The following is a 10,983-nucleotide window of genomic DNA, read 5'->3' on the forward strand; positions in this document are numbered from 1 at the left end:
CTTCTGACCTGGGAATCGTGTGGTCTGAGAGCCAACGGGCTGGAACAGGATGGAAGCAGGTAGACAAAGGTTTTGTCAGTTTTGTTCTCTCGCCCCACCCCATCTCACCAGTATTAGGCTCTGGCAAAGTGGACCAACTCATTCAAAAGATTCTATTTCTATAAATTAAATAAAAACACAATTAAAATTTATTAGGTGATAAAACTTGGTTTCGAACTTTTATTAAAAAAATATATTTGCAAACATATAAAATTTAGGATGAAAAATGCTCATTTGAAAACATGTAATAACTTAATATTTGCAAACATACACAGATGGTATAAAATTCATACCATTAAAAATGTTAATGATGCAGTATTGCGCTCATGGAACAAAAATCTCGCTGTAATTCCAGAGCTCCCCTCCCCCGCAGTGTTTCGGGGAGCTGGGACTCTGGGACACTGAAAGTCACGACAGCCATGTGGCCAAAGCGGTGGTACAGAATAAAAACCAGTTAGAACACAGAATCACACAGGTAAAAGGGAAACACAATCTTGCATCTTCCCCACTCTACGTGAACGATATTGCATCTCAGCATTTAATGAAGGTATCAAATCAAATATAAAACCAAGTGAAACATTGCACACATCTCTCTTGCTGAAAAACAGGCTCCTTGAGGCCCCAGCACACTCAGGGACACAGCTTTCAAAAAGCCCAGTGTTAGCTGCTTTACTTGGTGCAGATCTTAACATTTTAGGCACCTGAAAACACAGGGCACAAGGTACTTTGAATACAAGCGAAGAAAACCGAAGGCAGGTAAGAGAGCAACACATGCTCAGCAGCAAATGTGCAGCGAGAACGCAGGACACACGACCCTGTGGTTCCTGGCCGTCACTCACGCGGACGGGGCCCACGCGTGCCTGCACCGCCTTTCGTTCCTCCGTGTTTCTGCATTTGCCCAGAGTTACAGTATGATGGCTGATTTTGTTTCTTTAAGCAGTTAGGCACCTTCAATTTCATGTTGCATTATTAGTAATACAATGGCAGTTATGGCCTCTACTACCAAAATGAGAAAATTTCCAACTACATTCTTTGGGGAGGAGAGTAATAAAGCTGCATTGTTTAAAAATATTTAACCAGAGGATTTGATGGGGTTTACAATTTTTATAGGAAAACATAGGTGGAAAAGGAACAAATGCTTGACATGCAAAACTGGGGCAGACATAGCCTACACAAAGCCTGCGCATCCTTAGTCAGAGGAGGACCCAGGTCAACTTCGGCTCTTCAACCACCAGGCGGTGACCCAAAGCCTCAGAAGGAAAGCGGTGGACACTCACATGCCGACAGCACGGAATGCTTCTCCTGACACTGACCGTCATTTGAAAACACAGGATTCCAAGTCACACCTTACAAATCTCAGGAGATGCACAGTGAGGAGGAGCTTCTGCCTAAGGAGTAAGGTCGTCTGGGAGTCCACTCAAAACAGCACATTAACCACAACAGGAGAGTGGTCACCCCTGGCAAGCCTAGCAAGAAGCCTCTCTGTTCTGGTGTCCATTACGATTCAACTAAGGTTCCAGAAAAGACACGGTAGCAATGTAAACACGCAACCCAAGCTAGCACGAGGTTCTGGACAGTGAGCCTGAAAGGAATAAGGCAACTGAACGGACTTCTGGGCCAGGATCATCTCACTGCAACTATCCAGGCTTGGCCCGACTTTCTTAGGAACTCATTCTGGCCCAAACTTCCAGGTAATCATAATGGTGAAGTTCTGGCTTCTGAAGTTTGAATACATGCTCTGAATATTTAAATTTAGGAGTTGAAACAGGCATCACCTTTTCAAATCTCCATGACTTGGGCACTTAAAATTTACTTTCACATTAAGGAAACCTTATCACAGATTCTCTTTTCCATCTATCATATTTATTCCCTTGGGTTAAAGGGTGAAAATGAACAGATTTGATTACAGACCCTCTTAGGATATTCTCTCTCAACTCTCCTAATATTATACATACTCAAATCACCATGTCAATTCAAATGTCTACTAATTATAACCAGAATCCCTTGATTCTTCTGCTTACCAAAGCCCACTGAGACTACTCTTGGGTGTGATCAAACCTACCGGTGCAACTGTTTTCTGAGAACAGTCGTGTGGCTCTGTGGACAGTCTCCTGGTGTCAGTAACTCTCTGTATCCTACTGTAACTTTCCCTTTCCCTGTGACACACCAGCAATTCACTTTTGGTTGCTGAACTTACACACTACCTTTGAAAACAAACTATTCCTAATTGAGTATGAGAACTTATAAGTTTTCCTGACTTTTGCACAATTCACAAATAACTAAGTAGATGCAATAGAAGACACTAAATTGAGAAGCAGAAAAGTTGCCAGAGAAGCATGTTTAGATGAATAAAGCCAATCAAACAAAGCATTCTTTATGCTAAAAAACTAAGACCAAACTAAAACAAGTATGCAATTCACAGGTAATTTTCTAAAATCTCAACTAGGAAACAAAATCTATGGGCTTATGACTGAGTTACCATTAAAGCTTAACTGATTGCTCCCGAGGAACTATCACATCTGTCAGCATTATTCACAGCTAATCCTTATGCTAGCTGGTTGGGCCACTAGGGTTTTTACCCAATCATTAAATAGTGCTCAGAAAAGTAAGCAGTGCATCTTAATTGGTTAAATACTACAAAATGACCTGTATCATAGAAACAAAAACATTTTCATTCAAAGAATATCTTAAAATTACTATTGCTGAAATAAACCCAAATCTACATTAAAATATTACTAATCACCATTACATGCCATAAAAGAATAAATATAAATCCTGGCAGATTAATAGCAGCATAACAAAGCATCTTTACATATTTTCACACTTTGGCTGCAAAAGTACTCACAGCCTGAATACATTGGTAAAGTTCTGAATTTGCTTTGCTTGAACTCTGTATACTACAATAAGGTAAGGGCAGTGTAAGTAACAGCTCCCTTTTCTGCATAGCTTCAACATTATTCTCAGTAGACTCGAGGAATGGAACCAGAATGGCTTTGTCAGATTGGTCCACTGGTCCTTTGTCAAAGTGTTAAGGAAAACAATCAACAAAGACCTCTGTGTTTACACAGAAAAGGAAAATAAGGCTATGCTTCACACACAAATGTAACGTTTTCAAAACCACTGGAGAGTTTAACTTAACGTGAAGATTTCTGATAGAATTTGAGCTTTACCAGCCTCAGCCTTTGCTTCAGAGGTGTGACGTGCCTGCTCTCTCGCCACCATATGGGAACGAACCTGCTGCATGTCAGCACTAAGGACTCTTACAAACAAAACACAATTTTCAGGACTTTAAAGGCCCAAATGGAGCACTCATATAAAATATATTTCACTTGAACAAACCAGTCCTAACTTGCCCATTTAAATTCTGATCCTTACAACTGGAAACGACACTGCACAGAGTTGGCTTCTGCGCTGCTCAAACTTGACTCTCAGCCTAATGCTCAGGTTCCTGGGGGGGACAGGGGGAAGGGGGGACAGGCTGGGCTGAACTCTGACTGCGGCAAGGCTGGGGACCCTCCTCCCTAAGACTTCGAAAGCGAAAGCAGTTGAAACTCAGACTCCTTATTTCACAGGTGCTTACAGCTGATGAAAACACCCACACAACTTAACACAATGGTCTTTTTTTTTTTTTTTTTTTGTCAAAACAAAGGTCTGCTGGTGATGCTTCACAGTGAAACCTCCATTATCACTGAGAACGTCACTTGGGAAACATTCTTAAGGAATGAGTCTCTTGCTCATAGGCTCAATTTCAGGATTCTAGAAACTCCATGTTCTGTTCAGAAGTTCTCATGATGAGGCCTATTTGTTTCTGAGGTTGACATTCTGTTTTCAGGCTGGTTTCTGCTCCAGTCATAGGTTGTGGTTGTCCTTGTTCTTGGTCAGAACCTGCAAGTAGACTTCATGAAGTGTACTGAGGAAGCTGGAGTCATTCTGGAAGAGATGGTAATGTCAGTTACCTCATCAGAGCTCACGTCCTATTTTTAAAAAAATATGTTTGTATTGATTTTTAGAGAAAGGAAGGGAGAGGAAGAGAAACCATCGGCTGCCTCCTACATACTCCCTACTAGGGACCAAGCCAGCAACCTGGGCATGTGCCTTGACCAGGTTGCAACCTCTTGGTGCATATGATGCTCAACTAATTGAGCCACACCAGCCAGGGCAGAACTCACATCCTTGATAACAGCTTAGGAAAAAGCTGTGTGAGTAACTAGTTATAAATGATTTGTATAGCTAGTTACCCATAGAATCTTACCATCCAGAAACACCATGATTAATAATTCACTCACATATTATTCCACCTATAAGCTCAGGAAGAGAATAACATTACTTCCATCTAGTCCTGCATTAACTTACTGACCTAATTTCTAAAACTTGTAATTTTTTAAAATTAAAGAATGAAAATTCAAAGACTACATACCTTAATTAGATGTATTAATGTATCCTGGAGCTGAGACTTGCTGAGAATAATGGAAGGCTTTCTCTGATTTTCCGACGTTCCAACTGTCAGGGGCGAAGGGGAGCTTGCTTTCCTCTCCAGGTCTGTGGCCCTGGTCACTGTCTGCTGGAAAACACTCGGGGACAGCAGCACTGAAGACACCACAGCGGTTGTTGCAGTAACCACGGGGGGACCTGCAACCTGCAGGGGAACAATGGTCATTACTGTATCAAAGTGCAGAAGCCAGCAGCCAGGCTCAAAGTAAGCAACACCCGATAACCCGATAAGCAGAAGGAGACTGGAGCAGAGTCCAACGCTAACTATTTGAAGTTCAGATAAGCATTTAGTAGAAGCATTTATGTCTGGTTAGGAAACGTGTCAGCTAAAGGATGAGGAGCCCATTTATGTGTTAAGAATTCTGTAGAGTTGTTATGAGAAGCCAAGTCTGATCACTAAAGGGGAATATGATGAATAACCAGCATGGTATGTACACACAGAAAGAACAATCCTATGATAAATTAAAATGTAAATTTTTTAGGGGGGGGCAAGAAAATGACTGAAAAGAGGACATGAGAAAAAGTTAGGGATGATGGCAATGTTACATATTGTGATTGGGTGAGGTTACTCGAGGGATAGACGTTTGTTAAAACTCCTAAAAATCTGCATTTTAGTATATGTAAATTTTACTTCAAGAAGAGAATTAAAAAAATCCAGTTACATAGCATTTGTTTCTTTTGTAGTGTTCAATATGTTTACTATACTACTGCTGGTATCAAAGATAGAATTTCTTAAAAATAAAACTAACTCTACCTCCTTCCCCATTTTGATGTGGTTCTAAGCTAGTAATGGCTAACCATCAGAACATATTAAGCTAAGAATAATCAGTTTTAATAATTCTCATATTTGCTATAATCAACAAGAGATCTACATTTCTCTATCTGCCACCCTCCTCATGTACAAATAGCAAAGAGCCTGACACAGTTTTGTGGGTATAATTTTGGTGTCTGAGCCACTTAGCTTTTTTTGTGTGTGCAGCATCAGGCTGAGAGATCCCGCCAATCACCATGTAGCAGGACGAGCTACAGAAAAGACTGGCTGACAAGACCAGTCAGAAGCTGGCTTTAGTGTAAAATCTGAGACATGAGGCGAAATGAAAAGGCTCAAAGGCAAATGGGAATGTAAAATTTTAGAAATGAAAAAAAAAGTGCATTTTCAAGGTTGGCAGGTAATTGAGGTGAGGGCAATTTTTAAAAATGGGGCAGGGGAGGATAAACAAGACAGAGCGCACAGGCCTGGAGGCTTTGTCGTCAGGGCAACGGGAAGCCAAGGAGAGCACTGGCAGGCAGTGTCACTGCCCTTTGCTAACTGGGACATCACAGCTCTTCCAGGGCAAAGCGTATTTCCTACTCAGAGAAGCAGGCTGCTCTGCTCTGAGCAGTCACCCCCCATTCACAAACACTGAGCAAATGTCTGCCCTGTGGCTGACCCTGCTCGTGTACAGTCAGGGAAAACATCCACACAGCGATGACTCGAGTCGGCAGAGGCCACAGTAATGAACTGTCTGGGGTCGCAGAGGAGCCTGGCCTACGAAGGGTATCTATGAGAGTCTAGCTTGAAAGCCATGAACTTTTCAGTCAAGTACAGTGCTTTACTTCACACCCAGGACTTTTTGTTGTTGTTAATCCTCACCTGAGGATATTTCCCATTGATCTTTCAGAGAGAGTGGAAGAGAGGGAAAGACAAACATCAATGTGAGAGAAACACAACTGGTTGTCTCCTGCAAGAGCCCCAACCAGAGCCCGAGTCGGGGAGGAGCCTGCAACCAAGGTATGTGCCCTTGACTGGAATGGAACCCGGGACCCTTTGGGGGTCAAGCCCACAACCCAGCCTATGCCCTGACGGGGAATCGAACCATGACCTCCTGGTTCATGGATTGATGCTCAACCACTGAGCGACCCTGGCCGGGCCATTTTAGGGTTTTTTGTTTGTTTCTGCCTGATAGTTACAGAAGTCCTCATTTGACAGGACCACTCAAATTATCCCAAGCTTTGTTCAACTCCCAACTCCTTCAGTCCTCATTCAGTGTCTACCTTGTGCAGGCACACTAGGGTGCCACAGAGCATCCCAGGTTTGAAGCTTATTAAATTGTCACTTTGGGCCAGTTCTCTTGAGGTTCTCTGCAGCACAAGGGGGAAGGAGAGTGTCCTATGTAACAGGTCTTGTGCCCTAAAATGCGTTTGCTGCCACTCTTCCTGTTGCTGTGGGAGTGCAGCCTCAATCCTGAATGCCTCCTTTCAAGGGCAGCATATGTATGTGTATTTTCTCAGTTACCTGGCAGTATCTAATTTTAGGAGCCGGGGCTTCATTGAGTTCTAATGTGTGTGCTCTACAACTAGAAGTTCTTTCTCTCCCAGTGAATGAGGACAAGACTTCGCATGTGTAAGCGTGACTCTGGATAAGGGCCATTTAGTGCTACCTGTCCAAAATTTAAAGTGCCTCATCCAGAGGTGTGCTGCCAGGACCTCGCACATCTGCAGACTCAATAGAAACAGCAGCTCTTACAAAAGTCACAGGTTTCAGTTTTTTCCTCAGACAGTTAAGGCTTTGCATACAGCTCCTTGGGGTATGAAGAGGGTCAGAATCTGTCTTGAAGCTTTCATCCTGTTGCATCATCAGCTACACTGTCACAAGTTCCTGCCAGCCTCTTCCATCAGGAATCTAGGACTAGTTGCTAACGTTTCCTATTGCTAACCTACAATTTTCCTCAGTAACTAGGAAATCCTTATTGAAACGTGCTACATCTGTTCATCTCTCTTTTTTTAAACATTGGTCTATGCAGCAAAACCAGGATCCTGAAGTCTTTGCCAAAAGTGTTATCCAGTGCCATCCTGATAAGAGCTCCCATTTTCTAAAGAACACAGTATGTGTAAGTTCTGCTGGGAGTGGCCCTAGCAGGTTTGGCTTAGTGGATAGAGTGTCAGCCTGTGGCCCAAAGGGTCCTGGGTTCGATTCTGGTCAAGGATATGTACCTTGGTTGCAGGCTCCTCCCTTGCCTGGGCCCTGGTTGGGTTTGTGCAGGAGGAAACCAATCAATGTGTTTCTCTCACATCAATATTTCTGTCTTTCCCTCTCTAAAAATCAATGGAAAAATATCCTTGGATGAAGATTAAAAATAAATGAAATAAAATAAAATGACTCTGTCTTGCCCTGGTGGCGTGGCTCAGTGGTTGAGCATCGACCTGTGAACCAGGAGGTCACAGTTTGACTCCAAGTCAGGGCACATGCTGGGTTGGGAGCTCGATCCCCAGTGTGGGGCGTGCATGAGGCAGCCAATCAATGTTTTTCTCATCTATGTTTCTCTCTCTCTATCGCTCTCCCTCTAAAATCGGTAAAAGCATATGGTCTTTCCAGTTCCCCCCACTCGGTTAAAGCACCACCCTCCTGCAGTACCTGAGGAGGAGCAAGCACCATGTTGCTCAGGGCGGTGGAGGCTCTTGCTGCTGCTGTCTTAGGAGGAGGCTCTATGAAGCTCTCAGGTGTGGCCAGCTGGCCAGCTGCTGGAGGAAAGCTGGGTGCCACTGCACCCTTCCCAAGCGACTGTGTCTGTATTTGGTCATGCTGTGGGGTCAACCTGAGTTTCTGGAGAAGATCAACACTTGGGAGGGTTGTCCCAGCAGTATTTGTCAGGCTCAGAGGGGCCCTGAAGGGGCTCTGACTGGCAGTCAGACTGGCATGGCTCAGCTCGGGGACTGACTGACCCAGGAGTGGAGACCTCTGTCTTGGCGTGGTCTTCACTGCCTGCATCATGGTGGTGTTTCGGGGTAAGCAGGGGGGAACCTGTACAGGAGCTTCTGCTGGTAGAGTGGGGCTGAGCCCAGGGTGCAATGGGATCGCATAGCTTGGGAGCTGCTTTTCATTGGACTGTGAGATGGAGGCAGGAGTGATTAGCACCGGGGCAGTGACTTCAGGTTGGGCTGAGTGGTGGGCAGCGGGATGGGCACCCGGGTTTTCTGACCGAGGAGTCCCTCCTGACTGCTCAAAGGAAAATGGTAGGAATGAGCTGAGTTCTTTCTGAGGGGCATCTCCTGGCAGCTTCTCCACTTCTTCTGAATCCAGACCCACAACTGATGGCTGTTCCTTTGGCAAAGAGGTTCCAAACAATTCTTCCACGGTCAGGTGTTTGTGTCCTGATGGAGCAGACTGGAAAACAAACAAAACCACCAATGAAAGACATCTCTTGCAAACCAGTGTAACCACACTTTTTCATCAATCAAAAACAGTGTGCAGAAGCAAGGACGGATGGAGTCTGAAAATAAGAAAATGGAACAAAGTGAAGATGTACCAGTGATTAAGGCCAAGATGCATCTAGTCTCCCCAGGTTGGTGGGTAGAAATCTACATTAGTAGCCCTGGTTGGGAGCTGAGTTGGTTAGAGCATTGTCCCGATACACCAAGGTTCCTGGTTTGATCCCCGGTCAGGAGGACCATCCAAGAATCAACTAATGAATGAATAAATAAGTAGAACAACAAATTAATGTCTCTCAAAAAAACAAAAACAAAAACAAAAAACATGCACTAGTAATAAAATTCAAATTTTAGGGACTCCAGATAATAGTGTTAGAGTTCACTTTTTTCCTGGGCAAATGACTAATATGAGGTGAGGGGACAATTACCTTATTACAAAGTTAATTGTGCCTATTGCCCCATGTCAGTAACACATGTAAGGAAATAACACTCAGGAGGACAGAGGGACCAAATGCTGATCAAGTAATCCTACTTTTATTTTGACTACTCTTGATACAAAGCTAGGCATTGCACCTCGGCTGGGTCTCAAATATCAGAAAACAAATGTAATCATTAAAAAAAAAATAGGCCTTTCTCATTCTACTCCCAAGTCACAAAATCTTCAAAAAAAGCCAAAGCATTTGCCTGGCCGGTGTTGCTCAGTGGACTGAGCATCGTCCACAAGAACCAAAAGGTCACCGGTTTGATTCCCAGTCAGGGCACATGTCTGGGTTTCAGGCTCCATCTCCAATAGGGGGCATGCAGGAGGCAGCTGATCAATGTTTCTCTCTCACATCATTTTTCTCTCTCCCCGCTTTGTCAAGGAGAGACAACAGGAGAAGAGGCCAGTGCTGAGGACAGAGGATGCAGGCAGTTTACAAGTGAAGGACGTGTCAGCTGCTGGGTGAGGTGGCAGAGCAGGTTTGAGGAAGATGATGGCAACTCCAAGTAACTGTTGTTGAGGAAGAGGCAGGAGCCTCCCCAGCTGTAAAGAACTGAGATTTCATATCAAACAATTTTATCTTAGAATATACTCAATGAAGAGAATTCTTATTAATTTTTAAAAGCTAACATAACATATTTTGAAAAATTAATGTGACAAGAGGTTTGTTTAAGTAAAGGAATTCTCCAGTGGCAAATAATTATTTTTCTCCTCTCTCTACCACCCTACCTATAGTCCCTAATAATCTCAATTCTACTGTTTCTATGAATTTGCCTATTCTAGATACCTTGTATAAGTGCAATCATACAGTATTTGTCCTTTTAGGACTAGCTTATTTCATTTAGCATGTTTTCAGGGTTCATCCATGCTGTAGCATGTGTCAGAATTTCATTCCTTTTAAGGCTGAATAATATTACACTGTATGCATATATCACATCTTGTTTACTCACTCATCTGATGATTGACACTTGGGTTCTTTCCACCTTTTGGCTATAGTGAATAACGCTGCTATGAACATTAATGTAAATATATCAGTTTTAGTCATAGTTTTCAATTCTTTTGGGTATATGTCCATGAACTGAATTGCTGGATCATATTATAATTCTACACTTAACTTTTTGAGGAACTGCCAAACTGTCTTCCACAGCTGCTGCACCATTTTACGTTACTTCCAGCAGTGCAAGAGGGTTCTAATTTCTCCATATTCTTGCCAATCTTTGTTGGTATTTGTTTATCTTATTAGGAGAAATGTCTATTCAAGTCCTTTGCCCATTTTTGATTTGGGTTAATTCCTTTTTATACACATTATGTTTAAAACAAAATGATCAAGATGCCTGGCAAAAAAATGTGCTGGAAAACTACACTGATTTTTATTTATTGATGCAAATTACGTAGATCTTTACCACCACATTCTGTTATATATGTATATAGATTTATATGTATGGAGAGAAACCAACATTTAGATATAACTGCTTTAAAAAACATAGACCATATCAAGGCTATTTTCCAGAAATTTAAGTCTTTCCCAGGTAAGAATACTATTTTTAAGTTATAAGAAAAGGAACAATAGGACATGGAGAAGCCTCCCCATGAAATACACCTTATGCTTCAAGAATGTCAGGATCTAGGCAGCAATTTTTACCTGCCTGGTGGACCATCAATCAACTTTTAAACTAAAACAACCTTTATTTACATTTGGAATGTTTCTACACTTACACTTAAAAATAGCTATTTCTAATGATTTAAAACCTACTTCATATTAACAAAATAAAGCTATATGGCGA

General features: G+C 42.6%; 1 protein-coding gene across 2 annotated transcripts in view; it reads right to left on the bottom strand.

Annotated features, from left to right (window-relative positions):
- Nucleotides 1-1,529: 1,529 nt before the first annotated feature.
- DCP1A (decapping mRNA 1A) overlaps nt 1,530-10,983 on the bottom strand; it is a 46,675-nt gene continuing 37,221 nt past the window's right edge. Inside the window, exons 7-9 of one of the 2 annotated variants that reach the window (XM_006754673.2) lie at nt 7,925-8,674; nt 4,457-4,675; nt 1,530-3,969 (exon numbers count right to left, since the gene is read on the bottom strand). In XM_006754673.2, coding sequence (XP_006754736.1) covers nt 3,889-3,969; nt 4,457-4,675; nt 7,925-8,674 — 1,050 coding nt within the window. In that variant the 3' untranslated portion in view covers nt 1,530-3,888. The remainder of the gene's footprint in view (nt 3,970-4,456; nt 4,676-7,924; nt 8,675-10,983) is intronic. The other variant, XM_015571098.1, reaches the window with a different exon arrangement.

This window comes from Myotis davidii, unplaced genomic scaffold (genome assembly GCF_000327345.1).
Source record: "Myotis davidii unplaced genomic scaffold, ASM32734v1 scaffold111, whole genome shotgun sequence".
Lineage (NCBI taxonomy): Eukaryota > Metazoa > Chordata > Mammalia > Chiroptera > Vespertilionidae > Myotis > Myotis davidii.